This window comes from Lepidochelys kempii, chromosome 2 (genome assembly GCF_965140265.1).
Source record: "Lepidochelys kempii isolate rLepKem1 chromosome 2, rLepKem1.hap2, whole genome shotgun sequence".
NCBI lineage: Eukaryota > Metazoa > Chordata > Testudines > Cheloniidae > Lepidochelys > Lepidochelys kempii.
In genome coordinates, this window is record NC_133257.1 from 36,699,026 (window position 1) to 36,718,187 (window position 19,162).

Here is a 19,162-nt window from a genome sequence, read left to right on the forward strand (position 1 = left end):
TGCTATTTAAAAGAATCTCCTTTACCTCTTTTGAACAGGTCATCTCCAGATCCTGGAACCATGAAGGAGGCAGGCCTTAAGATGGAGAAGTTTTAGATTCAGATTGAAAACTTGGCCTGCATTCAGCAAGAGGAGGTGTGGCGTCAACTGAAGCGTGGTCAGTGGACAGACTGTCATGCACAAGAGGTAAGGACGCTTTACCTGTCATGGCCATTTTGGGGCTATCAGAATTACTCTGACTCATTCCAATTGTATCTTGTGAATCATTTTCAATAGTAGGTGAAATGGGGGAGAGGTGTAGAGGAGGGGTGCATCCCACGTAACAAGGAAGGAGTCCCCCAGATATTGGTGACCCAGACCTGCTCTTGAGCAAAATTGTGGGGATTTGGTGTTTTCGGGTGTGGCAAACAGATCTATGTTCGGGAATCCCCAGCAGTTGAATATGTGCTGTAGGGTTCTTGAGTCTATCTCCCACTCATGTTCTTGTGAGAACCTCCTGCTCAGTGAGTCTGCCATGGTGTACAGGTGTCCAGATAGGTATGCTGGCATAGATGTTGATGTCATGTTGGATGCATCAGTTCCACAATTTTAGCGCTCCCCCTTGTCAATGTAAAACAAGCAAGTAATGTTGTCCATCATTACTCTTATCGTCTTTTGTCTGATTATTGGTAGAAAGTGAAGGCATGCATTGCAGACTGAACATAATTCTAGGAAGTTGATGTGCAACACGGATTCCGATGGGGACCACTTGCCCTGTAACATGTGGATCTGTAAGTGTGCTCCCTAACTGAGTAGCGAGGCATCAGTCATCAGTATCAAGGACAGTGGTGGTTGGAGGAAGGGAATCCCCATGCAGATATTCTGGGGTTGTGTCCACCATTCTAATGATTGCTTGACCTTGAGTGGTATTGAGAGAAGTTTGTTCAAGCTGTGTCTGTGGGGTACGGATACCGTTCATGGCCATCCCTGAAGACAGTGCATATGTAATCTGGCATGTTTTATCACAAATGTGGTCGCTGCCATATAAGTGAGCAACTGTAGGCAAGTTCTTATGAGATCTGTGGGCTGGTCCTTACAGTGGAGATGAAACTGACTATCGTAAAGAATCTGAGTTGGGAAGAAATTTATGGCCTCTATAGCATCTAGTTGGGGGCCTCAATAAACTCTAGTTGTTGGACTGGTGTCAGCATTGATTTTTGTATGTTTATCTGGAGGCCGAGTTTCCAGAAAAGGTCCAACATTTTTGTTATGGCTTTAAGCACATCGACTCTGGATGGAGCCATGATGAGGCAGTCTTTTAGGTATGGGAATATTATAATCCTTTGTTTGCAGAGCTGCACTGCAATCTCTGCCAGGACTTTGGAAAATACCTTGGGTGCTGTAGAGGGGCCAAAGGGTTGTACCTTGTATTGATAATGGTCAGACCCCAGGTCAAATCTGAGGAACTTCCTGTGGGAAGGGTGTATGATAATTTGAAAGTACATGTCTTGGAGGTCGAGGGCTGAGAACCAGTCCCCCTATTCCAGAGCTGGGATTAGTTTGTCAAACTACAACACTTCAAGTGTGACCATCTTGAAGTGTTGTAGTTTGACAAACTTTTTGGAGGTTCCTCAAGTCTAGGATAGGTCTCCACCCACCAGATTTTTTCCTCTGGATTACAAAATAATGGGAATAAAAGCCTTTCCCTCTGTGTTAGAATGGGACTAGTTCTACAGCTCCCAGTTGCAGAAGGTGCTTTATTTCTTCTCATAGAAGGTGCTTGTAAGAAGGATCCGTGAAGTGGGATGGGGAGGTTTAAAAAGAGGTCTCTGTCACCTGCATTGTGGAACATAATGCCATTGAGGGGAGGAAGAGGAAGGTCGAGATCTCGAAGTAGGTTGCTATCTACCCTGTCTTTTCTTTGGTTCTGTGTATAGATGCCAAGTGAGTGCAATGTACTTGGCATATCCCCAAGTAGGGAGAACTTCTCAGTAGAAAGGAGCATAGAAAAGGAAACCTATGATATTCTAAAGAGTAACAGGGAGGAAACAGCAAAAGGAAAAAAATTGAGAGAGAAGGGGTAAAGGGAAGAAAAAAATAAAGGAAACACGTGCTTACTAAGAACTTGCAACAGAAGCACTAATATCACTACAGATGTCTGAAGGCCTCTGCTAGGGATTCCATCCCCAGCCAAGGGTGCTTGAGAAGGAACTGAGGATGGTTGGACCACACAGCGCTACAAGCCACAGCTCACAGTGAGAGACGGGGAGACGCACACGTGCAGCCCACCAGGCAGTGCAATCAAAGATCCCCAATCCCAGGTGCAGGGGCACTGCCGCACTACAGTGGAGCACCCATAGGGACACTCCTTGAAGAACCTAACTAAATAGAACTCTAAAAACAAACTACAAAACAAGAAACTACTATAACTATATACAAGAAAGGAAGAACGGACAAATTCACTCACTTAGCTAAGCTAACAGCGTGAAGGAACAGGGGTTCCAACTCAAGCCATGCAGTGGTAAGAAGGAACTGGAGAGGCGTTGACCCACACAACCTTTTATAACCTGAGCTGCAAACATGAGGGGACACATGGCTCACATGTGGGTCAACAGACACAGCTACTAAAACCTTCCAGCTCCGGTGCAAGCGCACCTATCTTGGAATCCATATAGGGACCATCCCTTAAAGAAGAATAGATTATTTCTTTCCTTACAGATTTGGTCCTCCATTTGGCAAACATATTTTGCTATATCCAATTATGCAAGACTGAAGCATGACTGGGATTTGTTTTTGCTTTTTAATTTGTTCTCACTATACCATCATTATCATCATCAACATCAGCAGAAATGTACACATGAAGTACAATATGTGGAAACAACGGTTTAAAGCAGGAGTGCTGTAAGAAAAGAAAATAGGAGTGCATAGAAAGCCTCTTCCCTCCACATCAACAGCAAAGAAGGAATCCTCTAATGTATGTGAGTGCCTTACTAGGTGCATCTAACTCAGGCATGCCGCAATTAAACTGCCCCATAGTCCAAGACCATCACCCTGAGTCAGCTGACATAGGACAGTGAGGGTTTTTTCATTGCTGTGTAGACATAAGCTGTGAGGCCTGAAACAGCTCCCAGTGAAAAGTGGTAGAAAATTCCCATTTATTTAAATGGGAGTGTTTGTTCTATGTGTACCCCATTTGGACATATGTAAACTGTAAAAAAACTTTTTAGTCTGCAAGTGACAGAGATTTAATTGCTAAGCACTAGAGGACAAGAGCTTTTATATTAGCAGTTGATTTTAGAATGTTTACAGTCACTTTCATGGAAAAGTAGATTTAGTTTAGCCAGGATATTTTGTTGTTTGTATTTTTTTTAAATTAAATTTAATTCCTTTCAATAAATGCTTAAATTTGTCCAGGCATATTCATATTCTCTTACACATCCTCTCCTAAACATAGCTAGAATAAAATCAGTATTTTAAGAGAATACTTTAGGTTTAGTATTCACAAAACAAACTAGCAAAATATTAGTAGCATGCATAACTTTTAACATCCTTTCAACATTATGCTCAATATAATATGTGCACCAGGACTTGTGGATGACAAACATATGCTTACAATTTAGTTTAAAAAATAAAAATAAGTTAAATACTAATTCTTAACTCCACAATATTATAGGGATTAAATAGTATCTAGTAAATTGTTCATTCTTAAAAGTTTAGGATAGACATATTTTCTTGATGATATTTGATGATTAATGTTTGAATTACTGTGAAAAAAACTCAAACTACTGAGGGGCCTTCCCTCAAAATCAGAAGGATAAAATGTAATAAAAAATTAAATTTGAACCATGTGGATGTTCATAATACAATCAGAGGTATCATTGTGAATAAAGCTGAGATTACCAAATTTGTGCCACTTAAGTTGTAAAATTGCTGTCAAATACTTTTGGAAGAAAAACATTAGTATTGCATCAATTATCCATTTTCTTTTCTTTTTTAAACTGCACATATAGAATATGACAAAATTAAAGAAGGAAAAAAGTGCATGCTCACAAGTTTCTTAACAAAAGAATTTTCATGCATAATATCTACAACACTTTAAAGTTTTATGGTTTTTAAGATGAATAATTATGAAACATATAAGGCCCATTCCTGCTCTCACTTAAACAAGAGCAAATCCTTTTGATTTCAGTGGGAATTCCATCTGTATAAGTGAGGGCAAAATCTAGCCTTTAGCATTAAGAATACTCATCAAAATAAATAATGTTAGACAGAAAAAGTCTCTAACCACTTTGTCTTCCTGGAGTTCATATCCATGAAAGCAAGAAAGAAAGGACAGAAAAAGACAAAGAAGGAAAGACAGTTATTTCCATACTGAAACCAAGAACTAGTATTTGTTAGTAAAAATAAACAAATTTCAAAGAAATTGATTCACATATAGCTTTTTGTTTCTTCTAATTATGAAAAGTATATGGTGAAAGGGATGTTATTTTATTGGTTTTCTTCAAGTGGTTTATGAATTACATTTTCAAAAAAAGTCAAAGTACAAATACATGCACAAAGAAAATTATTTTAATAAAAACAATTTAACAGTCAAATCCCACCTGCCTTATTAAAACAAATAGTCAGTGGAGCTCATGTGAATAAAGAATGCAGGATTTGGCCCGGGTGTGATAGGTCCTAATCCTACTAATGATTGCACAGATGGAACCCTTGCACACTTGCACAGAAGCCCACTGGCTTGATGTCAATGGGATTCTGGGTGGGCAAATCTCTTTGAAGGATTATAGACTAATGCAATTGGAAATAAGAGACTGGTAGTGACATAGCTCATACAAAATATCAGAGTCTGAATCATAGATGTAAATTAAGACAAATTTGTACCAACTGTTTATTATATGTTATGTAGAATATACTTTATTCTGTATTTGTCTTGTGCTTTTTTCCTTTGCATGTTTATGAAAATATATGGTTGTATTAATATTGCCATACTATTTTTCTTGGCGAGAAGGTTGTCTTTTTAGCTGCCTAAAAATGTAACAGGAAGCATATTTTAGAAAACAAAAAATATTCAAAATTATTTAAATCAAAACTATCCCTCAGTCAACCAATTTAGTATCAATGGAGAACAAAGCTTTATAAATGGAAAGATTTTTGATAACTCAGTTACTTACACTTGCCAATACACTGACTAAACTTAGGTATGCTATTAAGAACTTAATTGCACACTTAAGTAGATGAGCTCTCTCCATTTGTTTTACTGCTCTCATTCAGGTATCTGTATACAGTTTGTGCTCTCACAGACTAGCTATTGAAAATGTCAAAGTACAGTGGGTTAAATTTTAAGCATTTTGAAAGATGTTACCATTTCTAATGGTATTCCCCATTATATAAGTAGGGAGTATCACTGAAAATCATAAAGTCTTTTAAACCACAGAATTTTTGAAGTGTACCACTGTACATGCAAGTATATTTTTTAACCGTACTGCACCAGGCCATCTTTGCCCCTTGATCTGGACTCATAACAAGGCTCCCTGGCCCACAGGAGCAAAAGTGGAGAGATTTAGACTGGGAATGGAGGAGCCATGTGAATATTCTATGCCCCTGACTCCCCACTTTATAAGTAGCATGAGCAATGCCAGGAGCTTCTAACAAAGAGATTCAGGGTGGGTAGGAGAGGTCATGCATACTTTCGGACACATGGAACCTTGAAGTGCCTACCTGTTTTGCTGCTTTCTCTGTGACTGCCTCTCAGCCACTAGTAAGATGTTCTGGATAGACAAGTGACAGTGAAGGAGAATAATAGGGTGGGAATAGATCAAATCCCCAAAATGGCGGAAATAGACAGGAGTGAGGGAGGTGGGTTTAATTTTAAAATAATAGAAACCTGACAAGACTAAATTACCTAAAAGGTTAATTTTAAAAATATAGAACATAAGGAAGGTTAAAGGTAAAATATATACAAAAACAGAAAAAAGGAAGGGCAAAAGGTAATATACAAAAATGTAAAATAGATATTAATGTTTAAAAAAGAAGATAGTTAATGGTTTTAAAACTTAAAATAAAATAAAAGACAGGAGCTAGGCAATAAAAAATAATTAATAGATAAGATTTAAAATTAAGTAAAATTAATAAAGAGGCAAGAGGTTAAGAAACAAGATGCTTGAGGTCATGTTTACTCACATATACCTGCTTGTTTTCCATCTACTACTGTCTGTTCTATCTGTTCAAACTGTTAACACTTTGAGGTAGAACTGTTTATTCCTAGTAAATTATTATTGCTACTTAAAAATAAAATAAAGAACTTTTAATATCTGGTTTTGTACATTATCTTTTCATATTTGCCACTACAAAGGACTCTTCTCTCCTACAGTATATGAACTCTATTCCTGAGATTCAGGAAAATGTACTGCTATTATAATAATAATATTTCCAGGAATTGACTGGAAATTATGCTGTTCAACAGTTTTGCAGGTATTTTCTCTTTAAGAGAATGAAGGGCCCACACTACCTATGATTCGCACACACAATTAATTGATGTAGCCTGGCATCATACCCTTAGTTTTTAAGAAAATATGCCCTTTAGACTATCAGGTTTTTTTAAATAATTCTCTGAGCACCTACATCCATTTATGAATTCTGCTTTTATGACCCATCTGGATTATTTTCCCACTCTTACCTGAGTTTATTTTAAAAGTTACAGCCAATATAAATTACATCCAGTGGCCTAAATAAGTTTATGTCAATCTTGGATACTCATTTAAAAAAATTTGGTTATTAATGTATTTATAGTTTATTTTCTAGTCTTTAACTGTGAAATATTTTAATAGTCTTCTATATATACCAACATAACTGCACAAATAGAAGACTGTTGCTTTTCACAGTTTTGGCTGTTTTGTTGATCTGTGTTTCACACTTAATAGTTCTTACCATTAGCAAAAAAATTTTTTTTAATTTCACCTTCAAGAAAAATGAATCAAAATACACGAGGAGGAGAAAAGTCACTCCAATTCAGCCAACATAGCATTACTGTATATAGACCAAACCAGAGACAGAAAACAGGCATGACATGTTTAATTCTTTCAAAAAAATGCACAATCAACTATTCAGGATTAACCTGACTGACACAGAAAGATAACATATTAAATAGTGTAATATTTGTTTAAAAATATGTTCTGGAAGTTCAAATTAGTGGTAGAAGTGACCTGCCAAGCAGTCTCGTTTTGTTTTTGTAGCTTCCAGCATGAAACCTCCCCAGCTCAAAAATGTTGACCCTCTTAATGACAGTGGTAAGTCTACAAAGGCGCACATCAACAACTGCATGTACTTTGGTGACCAGATCCTTCCACCAGATCCTGAACTGTGTTAGAATCAAGAAGTCACAACAAGGGTCAACTCTTATTTTAAAGAAAGGAAGCTGGACATAATGCATAGCAAAATAGCAAGGGATGTAAGCAAATAGAATCCAAACACCCCCCCCACACACACACACACACACACCATCTCACAAACATCCCTCCAAACTCAGAATGTGGTGGGTTAGTGAGAATCCTGTGTGAAGTACAGGATTCAGAGGAAGGAGATCAAATAAAATAAATAAATAAACAGAATACATTTGGGGGAAAATATCCCTTCCTGACCCCTAAAGGTGATTTGCTGAAACTTTGAAGTACACCATCTCTGCAGTAGTCTTATTCTTTCATAGTAAATAGCTTGAATAATGTCCCAAAGTAACAACAAACACTGCAATAGGCACTGTACAAAAATAAAAACATTTTTGTATTACACATATCATGGTACACACATACACTTGTATCTACATACAAGTTAAATATGTATGTTATATATGTAATACAAATATATTTTTCCTCTCTCTAAAAGAGAAGGGGTACAAAAACAAAACACTGATCCTGCCTCATTGAGTTGGCACTTTGTGCTGTTGAAAATATCAATTGGGCACCAACTTATCAGTGCATGAAAGCTGTGTGTCAGCACTTAATTTTTCAGTTGCACAAGGCTATGCACCTGTTGGCACTGCCTCTTTCAATGTGCAGTTCACTGTGCAGAGTACCAGTCAATATACATTTTACTGTGTAGCCCAACCTCATTCAATGTGCAATTTACACATCTACAGTCACTACTCAGTTCTCTGAACATATGTGAAGAGTGGAGCCTCATGTTAGCAGATTGTTGTTAAAAATGCTCTGCATATTTGCAAAGTGTAATTTACAAAGCTTCTTAACTTTGACAAATCAAATCCATTGTCATCTGAATACTCAAAGGCACTTCTAAGTGAGTGAGCGTTCTCTGTCAAATTACCTTCCGCCACTCAGGCTGCAAAAGGGTTTAAATAAAAATTTTAGAAACTTAACAACACTCTTATAAGAACAACGTGTTTTATCCCAATCATTTTATCCCATCAATAGTAAAAAAAAAAAAATTAAAAATCAAATAAAAATTGCATGGCCTGATTTTCCTCTCACACTAATATTAGTCAGGAGTAACTCCATTTAAATGAATGAAGTTTATGAGAGTGTAAGTGATATTAAAATTATGTCCAATAAATCCAAGTCACCTGGTCATTGCCAATACCACAGACTACAAAATGTCTCAAGCAATCATGCGAGATGCCCAGAAAAATTGATTATCAGAGGTAGTCTCATAATAAGATGCAAAAAATGTATATTCAGTTGGCCAGATTCTCTTTTTCACAAAGTTTGCAGTTGGCAAAGCAGAGGGGGAGGCTGTCAGGGAACCAGTTAGAGCATTTTGATATTTTAGAGGGTCTTTGGCTGAAGCACAGTTTACAGCAGCCCTGGAACTGCTCTAACCTGAGGCAGCAGGCAACTGTCCCCAAAGGACTGTCCACTGAGGCAGCCAGAATACAACACACTCCAGCCACTCCTCTTCCCCACCCCCAACTAAGACCTGACACTGAAGCCCGTGAGAAGGATGGTATAAGAGCCATCTCTATATCTAGTGGAGACTCCAACATCAATGAAATCCCCAGTTAGGAGGATGTGGCCAGCCGCAGCACTGTTTGGCTCACCCAGTCAGTATAAAGAATTTAACTCACTATGGCTGTGGATGCTTTGAGATGTCTCTTAAAACAGGAAGTTACCTAAAAATTGTTGCTTCTCTTACATTTTCCCAAATGTCTTGAAAATTAAAATCTTGCTCTGGCCCTGTTATGCTCTAAAAATCACTGTGGGGAAGTTCCATGGCCTGTGTTAACAGGAGGGCTGACTAGACGATCACAGTTGTCCCTTTTGGCCTTGTAATCTGTGAATTGCCGCTAAAAATATTTTTATTGTTACTAAGTATTTGTATTGTGGTAGTGCCCAAAAAGCCACAATTAGAATAGGAGTCTTTTTGTACATGGTGTTGTATGCACACATAGGAAGACAATCCCTTCCCTGAAAAGCTTACAATCTACATTAAGACAACCAGGGAGCATGACAATGACTAGAAGAATGAAGGCAACAGTAATAAAATTACACAGATAAAAAGACTAACAATATGCATAACTTAATGATTTCAAGTCATGTTTTTATGTACTCAGAGTGTCTCAGCTGAATACAAGATCAACCATATAACATATAATTTAGTATAACTGGTTAGCACATATTCTAAGGGATCAGTTGAGGTGATGTGGCCCTTTAACACCCCTGTAGTCACAGAATAAAAAGGGGGGTTTAACTGGTTACCAATTGTTGTAATAAGCCATAAATCCAGTTTCTTTATTAAGACCATGATTTTTAGTGTCTAGCAAAGTTATGAATTTAAGGCTCCTCTTTGGAAGGTGTTGTGAAGATGTCCTTTGAGGACGAGGACTAAGAGATCAGATATAGAGGGTTGGTTTTGTGAAAAGTGTTCATCCACTAGTCATAAGGTACTTTTGTCTTGTATCATTGTCCCGTGACAACTAGGGGTATGTGATCGGAGCGGATTTTGCTTCAATATAGAAATAAACCCCTCTCCAACTGCATGCCTTTAGTTCTCATCTACCACCCCACACTGGAACCCCTGCAGGGTAACACTGAACAACTATAACCCATACTCGACGGGGACCCCATCCTGAAAGAAATCTTTCCTGATCCCCCTCTTCTGGTCTTCAAACAACCCCCCAACCTCTCCAAGCTCATCATCAGAAGCAAGCTGCCCATAGACCAAGACACACCAGCTCAAAGCAGCACCAGACACTGCCAGAACAACAGATGCAAAACCTGATGACATATCTCCACTGCTTCAATGATCAATACCCGCCCCCCACAACACACCTTTCAAGAGGCATGTATAGGACCATTGATATCACGTGTTGTACCTCATCCAGTGCACTAAATGTCCCATAGCAACCATGTGGGTGAAACCAGCCAATCACTACGCTCTCGAATGAACGTAAACAGGAAAATGATAAAAGACAAAAACACCATATCACCTGTGTGTGAACACTTCTCACAAAACGACCACTCCGTATCTGACCTCTCAGTCCTCATCCTCAAAGGAAATATGTACAACACCTTCAAAAGAGGAGACTGGGAGCTTAAATTCATAACTTTACTAGACACTAAAAATCATGGTCTTTATAAAGACACTGGATTTATGGCTTATTACAACGATTTGTAACCCACTAATCCCCTTTTTTGTCCTCTGACTACCATGGTATTAAAGGGCCACATCACACTTAATGGTCCCTTAGAATGTGCATTAATTACTTATGCTGAACTATATGTTTGATCTTATATTTAGCTGTGACACTCTGAGTACCTTTACGAGGCCTGAGGATACAGCTGCACCATTGCAGCATATCTGGTGAAGATACTCTATGCCGTCAGGAGAGAGCTCTCTCATGGGCATAATAAAACCATCTCAGAGAGGCAGTAGGTATGTCGGCGGGTGAAGCTCTCCCGCCAACATAGTGGTGTGCACGCGAGTGCTTATGTCGGTATAACTTATGTCGCTCAGGGGGGTGGATTTTTCACACCCCTGGGCGACATAAGTTATACCAACATAGGTTATAGTGTAAACATAGCCTAAGAGAAGGGCAATTGTGGCTGCTTTGCACTTCAGCAACTTCCTTTTCCAATGCTTGCTGCCTCTACCTCTACATGACCTGCACTGATGTGTATAGCAGCAAAAGCTGACATAAACCTGGATGCATTTGGAATTATGGAAAGAGATCAAAAAGGTCCATCAATGATCTTATTTTAGACACAGGAAATAAAAGCAACCCAGTCTTAGAATGAACTATCACAAGGCTGTGTTTCAATCGTTTGTCATCTACTCCATGGTTGTAAGTACAGCTTCCCTCTTCTTATATCTTAAATGATCAATCTGATGGACTTTGAGGATACAGGTAAAAAAAGAGGCAACTACTGATCAAAAATTTTATATCAGAAATTTTTTCTGATGAAAAACTATCTTTTTTGCATAACTGAAATTTTCAGTGGGGAAATTTCAGTTTTTCTTACAATTTTGACTTTCCCAACTGCCTGGCAGGCTCTTGTCAATTTCACTTTCTGCCAGTAAAATTGATTTCCTTCAACAGAGTAATTGACAAAACGTGCAGGTAGCATCCCCACATTTCAGAGCATTTTTCTGGGTGCCAATTGGTGATACTTTCCCATCACAGAGGTGTCTTCTCATGATGTTTGAGTGTACAGCAATAAAGACTGTCCAATTTTGCCTTTGATAACTAGATAAAATTATTACAGTACTGATTGTATTTCCTATACCAAAAATATTGTTGTAAACTTATTTAGTTATCAAAAGTAATAATTATATGTGAGATCCTTCAGGATAAAAGGCTCTACAAAAACTTTAAAAATATATTTTAATTGACTTTCATTATGTTCAACATAACCTGAGAGATGTATATACTCCCAGCTACTTTTAGCCACCAGTGAGCAGATTTCTGTGTACTCTGATTTATAACTTGCATTGCTGACATACATATTAAACCTTATTTGCCCTGTTTTTCAGCCTAATGATATGATAAAGAAAGCAACTTCCTGTAAAGTACATACCAATTTCTCTTACTCTGCATACTATGTGCATGTTGTGCCAATTACTCTACTGAAAATAATTATGCATGTTCCCATAAAGACTCACATAAAAAAGGAAGAGTTCAGAACAGTGTCCTGAATATCTGAATCTGTCTGAATCTGAGACAGACTTCTATGCTGAATGTGATTTACATTGTTACGCCATTATTCCCTATTTTATGTCAAGTCATCACTTTGGGAATTTTATTTAAAATTTTTAGTAAATTAATTTCTCTACTAAACTCAAATATTTTGGTAATTACTTGACTTCTGCTGTACTTGTTTTAATTAAGTATTTTTTTAAATTCAACCTGGCAGTCCACTTGATTTCTCATAATACAAATCATTATGATAGCTCTGAGTATTATTTCTTAGCACACTAATCTTTTTTAAATGAAGCATACATTCTCAAAAGCAAAAAAAAAAAAGTGATTTCTTTTCCCTGTACATACTTTGCATTTTGTATTGCTTTGTAGAAGAAAAAAGCAGTTTACTAGCATTGTTTAATTAGCTCCCTCAAATGACACTATGGAGATAGCTAAACATTATAATACCCATTACTAAACTGAGGTAAAATAAAGCTAAAAGACTTGTCCAAGTGAGCCTGGGACAGGCAAAGCCAGGAACAATTCCTTGCTCTAACTTCTAACTCCCCCAACATGATTGTCACTAAATAAATTCCTTTCCTTCCATATTTAGGGGCTAATCTTGTAATTGGATCCGCACAGGCACAAGGATCCACTTACATGGATCCTGCAGCAGAACTGTGGTATGTGTTAAATTAAAAGCAACATTCACTGGTCCACAGGTAGACCAGAGTTCTAATGAAGATTCTTTGTCAAATGGACAATGGCCTAAATACACCTAAAACAGTTTCCTCCTTGAAGGAAAAATTGTTTGAGTAATAACCATAAGGCATTACTAGTGATTCTGAACAACAGATACCGAACTTGTGGACAGGCACAGGTATGTCCTAGGAGATCCATTTTTCAGATATATTTCCAATAACTAAAGTAACTAACTGTGGACAAATTACAATAATAATCTTCAAAGAACTTCTGTACCAAATTACATCACACTTCACATTAAGCAACATCAATATGAAAATTCAGTGATATTTATTTTAAACAAATTCCATACCTTATTTGAGCGTAAAGACACTCTTCCTCCACAACGTGCACAGAATTTAGTTTGGCAATATGAACAGTTATGGCCACAGCCATCGGCAAATTTTGTTTTGTGGCAGATACCACAGGTCGGGGCATCACTCTTCTGCTCCTGCTGCTGCTGTGATTCTTCACCCATCTTCTTCACCTGCTCCTTATACATTTCAAATTGTTGATGCAATTTCCTGCAGAAGAAAACAGATCAATGAAAAGTTGCTTTATTCAGGTTCATGCATAAATTTGTTCATCAATTTTCAAAACAAATTTAAATAAGAAATACCACAGTAAAGAGAAAACTGAAAAAATGTAATTGATTGCATACATAATGCACTTACTTCATATGTTACATGAAGTTCTACCTTTTACCATCCATTTTAACAGGACTAAACATAAGGGGCTTAGGTTGAGTCTTGGATGTGATCATGTGCAAATCACATACACAGTAAGTCCAGCTACGATAAAGGGGACTTCACTAATTAGTTAATGCTTCTCTAGTGTGTGACCCACTATTGGCAGACATAACAGTAATTATATACTGTGTTATACCGCTGTCTCTTTGATTTTTGAATGTTAGCAAAATTGTCACTTATTTCCCCTTCAGGGTGCCCTAGAACAGTGGGAAGGGCACAGATAGAGACATTAGACTATCCCTTACAACTTTCAGAAATGGAGCTTGGAAATAGACAGCGGTGACTGGGGAATGTGGAGACTTTACTAGAAGCTAAAGAGAGTTAGGTTGCTGTCTCCACTCTGCTCCTCATCCCCCTGCACTCATGTCATGCTGTTTCCTTCATTGCCCCTTCATTCCCTGGGGACCAGCGGAAGATGCCCTGAAAGTACAGGAAAGACTACAGAAGACTACAGATATTTGTTCAATATCTCCATAAATGATCTGGAGGATGGTGTGGATTGCACCATCAGCAAGTTTGCAGATGACACTAAACTGGGAGGAGAGGTAGATACGCTGGAGGGTAGGGATAGGATACAGAGGGACCTATACAAATTAGAGGATTGGGCCAAAAGAAATCTCATGAGGTTCAATAAGGAGAAGTGCAGAGTCCTGCACTTAGGACGGAAGAATCCCATACATACAGACCAGGGACCGAATGGCTAGGCAGCAGTTCTGCAGAGAAGGACCTAGTGGTTACAGTGGATGAGAAGCTGGATATGAGTCAACAATGTGCCCTTGTTGCCAAGAAGGCCAATGGCATTTTGGGATGTATATGTAGGGGCATTGCCAGCAGATCGAGGGACGTGATCATTCCCCTCTATTCTACATTGGTGAGGCCTCATCTGGAGTACTGTGTCCAGTTTTGGGCCCCACACTACAAGGAGGATGTGGAAAAATTGGAAAACGTCCAGCGGAGGGCAACAAAAATGATTAGGGGACTGGAACACATGACTTATGAGGAGAGGCTGAGGGAACTGGGATTGTTTAGTCTGTGGAAGAGAAGAATGAGGGGGGATTTGATAGCTGCTTTTCAACTACCTGAAAGGGGGTTCCAAAGAGGATGGCTCTAGACTATTCTCAGTGGTAGCAGATGACAGAACAAGGAGTAATGGTCTCAAGTTGTGGTGGGGGAGGTTTAAGTTGGATATTAGGAAAAACTTTTTCACTGGGAGGGTGGTGAAGCACTAGAATGTGTTACCTAGGGAGGTGGTGGAATCTCCTTCCTTTGAGATTTTTAAGGTCAGGCTTGACAAAGCCCTGGCTGGGATGATTTAGTTGGGGATTGGTCCTGCTTTGAGCAGGGGATTGGACTAGATGACCTCCTGAGGTCCCTTCCAACCCTGATATTCTATGATTCTATGATTCGAAGAGTGCACTGCTCTCAGTGCTGGTACCCAGCACCACAGCCAGCTCCAATAGACACAAGCAGTAATTGCAAGAAGATTCTTATTCATTCTCTGAATCTGGCTGGGGGGAGCAAATATGATACAATAGCTTATATCATCCCCTCCATTGGAAAACCTGCAGCAGAGGAAAAGTTATTACGAAAATGCTATGGAGTCAATGACATGGAATTCCCAGAACATCCTTTTTGGGGTCATGCTGATCATGGTTCTGAGAAGGTAAAAGGGAGCATACCACTATAAAAAGTATATATCACAAGATACACTGAGAAATCCCACAGAAATCCTCAAAAAGAAAAGGAGTACTTGTGGCACCTTAGAGACTAACAAATTTATTTGAGCATAAGCTTTCATGAGCTACAGCTCGCTTCATCGGATATATCATCGGATGAAGCGAGCTGTAGCTCACGAAAGCTTATGCTCAAATAAATTTGTTAGTCTCTAAGGTGCCACAAGTCCTCCTTTTTTTTTTGCGGATACAGACTAACATGGCTGCTCCTCTGAAACCACAGAAATCCTGTGACTCTCTAGGCATGAGTGAGAATGACCTGCTCCACTTCACTGCTTCCGGCTCCCTGGCAATACGTTCGCTCAAGAACTCTCTGATGTAAGCGTAGGAAGCACATAGCAGGAGATAATGATCAAGCCGTCATCATTAACTCCCACTGCAATTTCCAATGAAAACATAGCAGATTTGCTAGCATCTGAAGCAAAAGCCACAAACATTTGAAATGAGGGGTGCCTCCATCATATCCTAGAGTTGACAAGGCTAACCAGACTAAGAAACGATGACACCTGTTAAAGAGTGAATGTGCAGTGACTATAATCTTTAAAAAGGTGCCAACTATAATAGTTTGGCCATGTTGCTAGTATGACCCTGTACTGACTACCCAAAATAGTTCTCTATGGAAGAGTGCACAGTGAGAGAGGCTGTGGATGTCCAAAGAGACAGCGGTATAACACAGTATATAAAACCATCTAGCCAACCCTCCAACAGGCTCAAATGGTGGCTCAATGGATAGAATTTGCTCATTACTTCAACCTTACCAAACCTGATGTGGGAAAAAGGAGGTGATGATCATGATTGATACACAATCTTGCTGAGTCAGCAAGTAAATCAATACCCTACTGAAAACTGTTAAAAATTAATATTTTTATTTTTTTTAAAACAGGATTTTAAAGACATGGATAGTGGAAGCACCCCCGAGGAGGTGACAGCTTATTCAGATCTGCTCCCCTCCTGTAACTCACAACACTCCAATGATGTTGCTATACATTTATGTATATTATATATGGGCAGTGTAAGGGGAGGGGCAATTGTGTGAGTGTCACACCCATGCATAAATACTGGATAGTTTTACTACATAAAATTACAGTATATATAATGCATTATATACAATCTCATACAAATGGACATACTGAAACAAGAATTTGATTTAATTGGCTACTGACTTCATGCCTAGGTATCTGACATACATGCTGAGGCTGCATATTGTAGATTGGAACTCGCATATATCTCAGTTGATATCCAACAGCTGGAAGGGATTCTAGCTAAGAGGTCAGATGCTTATTAAAAAGAAACAATAACCCTCTGGAATTCTACAGGAGTAGCTCTCTACTGCTCCTCAGCCTTCCCACCTGTACAACACTCATCTTCACAACAAAGAAAAAGCATGTTTACCAGACGCCCCCAGCAGCTTTTTCTACCCACTCAGCAACACTATCACCTGACAGCAGAAGAAGCTGTCCCACTCCAGGCACCCAAAAGCCTCCCATGGCTTAGTCCCATAACCTATACCCCACAGACTTGTGGAATATGGTGCATCGCAGGATGATTTATTTTTTTTATTTTTATTTTTGCATTCTGGGAGTTGCAAACCCAGAAAAAGTCGTTAACCATTGTTCTACAGTACTGCTCCAACACACTACACTACACTACAATCACAATACAAATACAGTTACAATGGTATTATTACTAAGATGGTTTGAGCCATTACTATGAAATATTGTGGGTCTACTGAACTATGATTAATCTTTCTCTCCATTCACCCTCCCTCCTCCTGGAATCACTTTCACGCTCTGACTCTTTCCATATTAGGCTCAAACTCCTTGTCCTCACCATTAAGGCTCTGCACAGCTCCACTCCTACCAACTTTCAGCAATCATTTTCTCTGCCAACCCTCTCTCCTTAGTATCCTCACACTTTCATCTTCATGTCTCTTCTGACACTGGTTCTTTCTTCCTGTAAATTCACTTCTTTTGGCTAAACACTAATGTCCCAGTGTAGCCTGTTCCTTACTTATTTGTACTATAACTAAACTAAATCCTAAGGGATAAATCTGTGCTCACTTACACAAGTGCAGCTCACTTTGGAGAAAATGGGAACTACAGGTTTGCAGTGATTCTAAAAGTGATTCAGAAGCCTAACTTTTGGCACTCAGTTTTGGAAATTCTGGCCCTTGTCTACTCTGGGTTTATAAAGTGCCAAACAAGGCCTACTTATTGCATTATGTAAACAACAACAACAATAGCTGGCAAGCAGGGGCCTTTCCAATGAGGGAAATAATAAACAAACAAAACAAGATATTAACAATAAGAAATGTGCAGTTTTTACTTTGTTTACCATTTTGATTTATACATCAAACTTATTAGCAAATCTCAAAATGAACATACTTAAAATGGCAAAGAGTCCCGTGGCACCTTATAGACTAACAGATATATTGGAGCATAAGTGCATCCAATGAAGTGGGTATTCACCCACGAATGCTTATGCTCCAATACATCTGTTAGTCTATAAGGTGCCACAGGACTCTCTGCCGCTTTTACAGATCCAGACTAACACAGCTACCCCTCTGATACTTGTACTTAAAACGATCACTTTCATATAGGCCCCAACTCAGCAAGATACTAAAGCATGTGCCTAACTTCCAGCACACAAGTAATCCCCTTGAAGCCAAAAGCCTTTCAGTGCTCAAGCCAGTGATCATAAAAAGCAAGAATAGATAGACTCTGGCTCTGTTAGACCAAGGAAAAGGGAAAGAAATCAGAGATGAGCATGTGCTTAAGTGAAGATGCTGAGGCTACCTGAGCTCTAGTGGAATGAGTTTTGTCTCTAGCCTCTAAAGATGTCGGTAATCTATTAATATTTATTTTATGTATTCCTGTAAGGCCCACATTGTGTCAGGCACAATTCACATGCACAAGAAGACATAGTTCCTGTCTCACACAGTTTACAATCTGAAATAGTACAAACATGGTACACTTAAAGCAAAATGAAAAATGTGTATGAGGGTTTCACATTTGTTTGATTCTTTATCTTTCCCAGACTTTTTGCAGATTGGATTATTAAAAACAATACACATGAAGCATTATACAGTGTAATACAACCAATCTCCAAAAGGAAATTAAATCTGGGAGTCCAATTTCCTTGATTATTTTTGAATACTGAGATACAAAATACTTTAATTCAAAATGTTCCAATCCCTTTCCAAAATAAATCGTTTTTTTATCATACCACTTCAGTTAAAAAAATTTCTGAAGGTGTCTCAGCTATACACATGGCTATCCCATCCACTCTGGGCTGGATAAGAGACCTTCAGATCCAACTCTAGCTGCTGCTTTCATTGGCCCAAAAACATTAGCACTCTGGTGAGTCTGAACTACACTGACTCACAAGCTTTCTAGCTACTTAAATATATGATCCAATTTTCAGAGGGAGCTCAAGTTGAATTTTAGGGTGAACTCTTAGCTCCATTTAACTCAACAGCAAAACTCCATTATTTTAAATGGAGCCAGGATTTCACCCCAGATCTTGAGTGGTATAACAGATTACTCTTAGTGGGTTATCAACTTGCTATTACGCAATTTACCAGGAAATAATTACAATGTCAATATCTCAGTTTATACTTTTTATGCCTTACAAAACTTAACACTATGGATAAGGTTAACACTTAACCTTATCTTGAATTTCTCATGCACTCAGAACTCCCACTGGATTCCTCAGGAGTTTTTAGTGCACAAGGAACGGTCTCTAAATGTTCTTCATGTTAACATGTTTAATGTTTATGATTACAATAACTTACAATTATATCATTATATACTGTCCCTCCTTCAAATACAGAC

General features: G+C 38.5%; 1 protein-coding gene across 44 annotated transcripts in view; it reads right to left on the reverse strand.

Annotated features, from left to right (window-relative positions):
* The window catches only part of RIMS2 (regulating synaptic membrane exocytosis 2), a 748,357-nt gene that overhangs the window by 558,360 nt on the left and 170,835 nt on the right, over positions 1–19,162 (reverse strand). For 37 of the 44 annotated variants that reach the window (XM_073330341.1, XM_073330373.1, XM_073330345.1 and 34 more), the window contains one exon: positions 13,161–13,371. In XM_073330341.1, the coding sequence (XP_073186442.1) occupies positions 13,161–13,371 (211 nt within the window). Of the gene's footprint in view, positions 1–4,264; positions 4,277–13,160; positions 13,372–19,162 lie in introns of all 44 variants that reach the window. The other 7 variants (XM_073330371.1, XM_073330377.1, XM_073330382.1 and 4 more) reach the window with 1 other exon arrangement.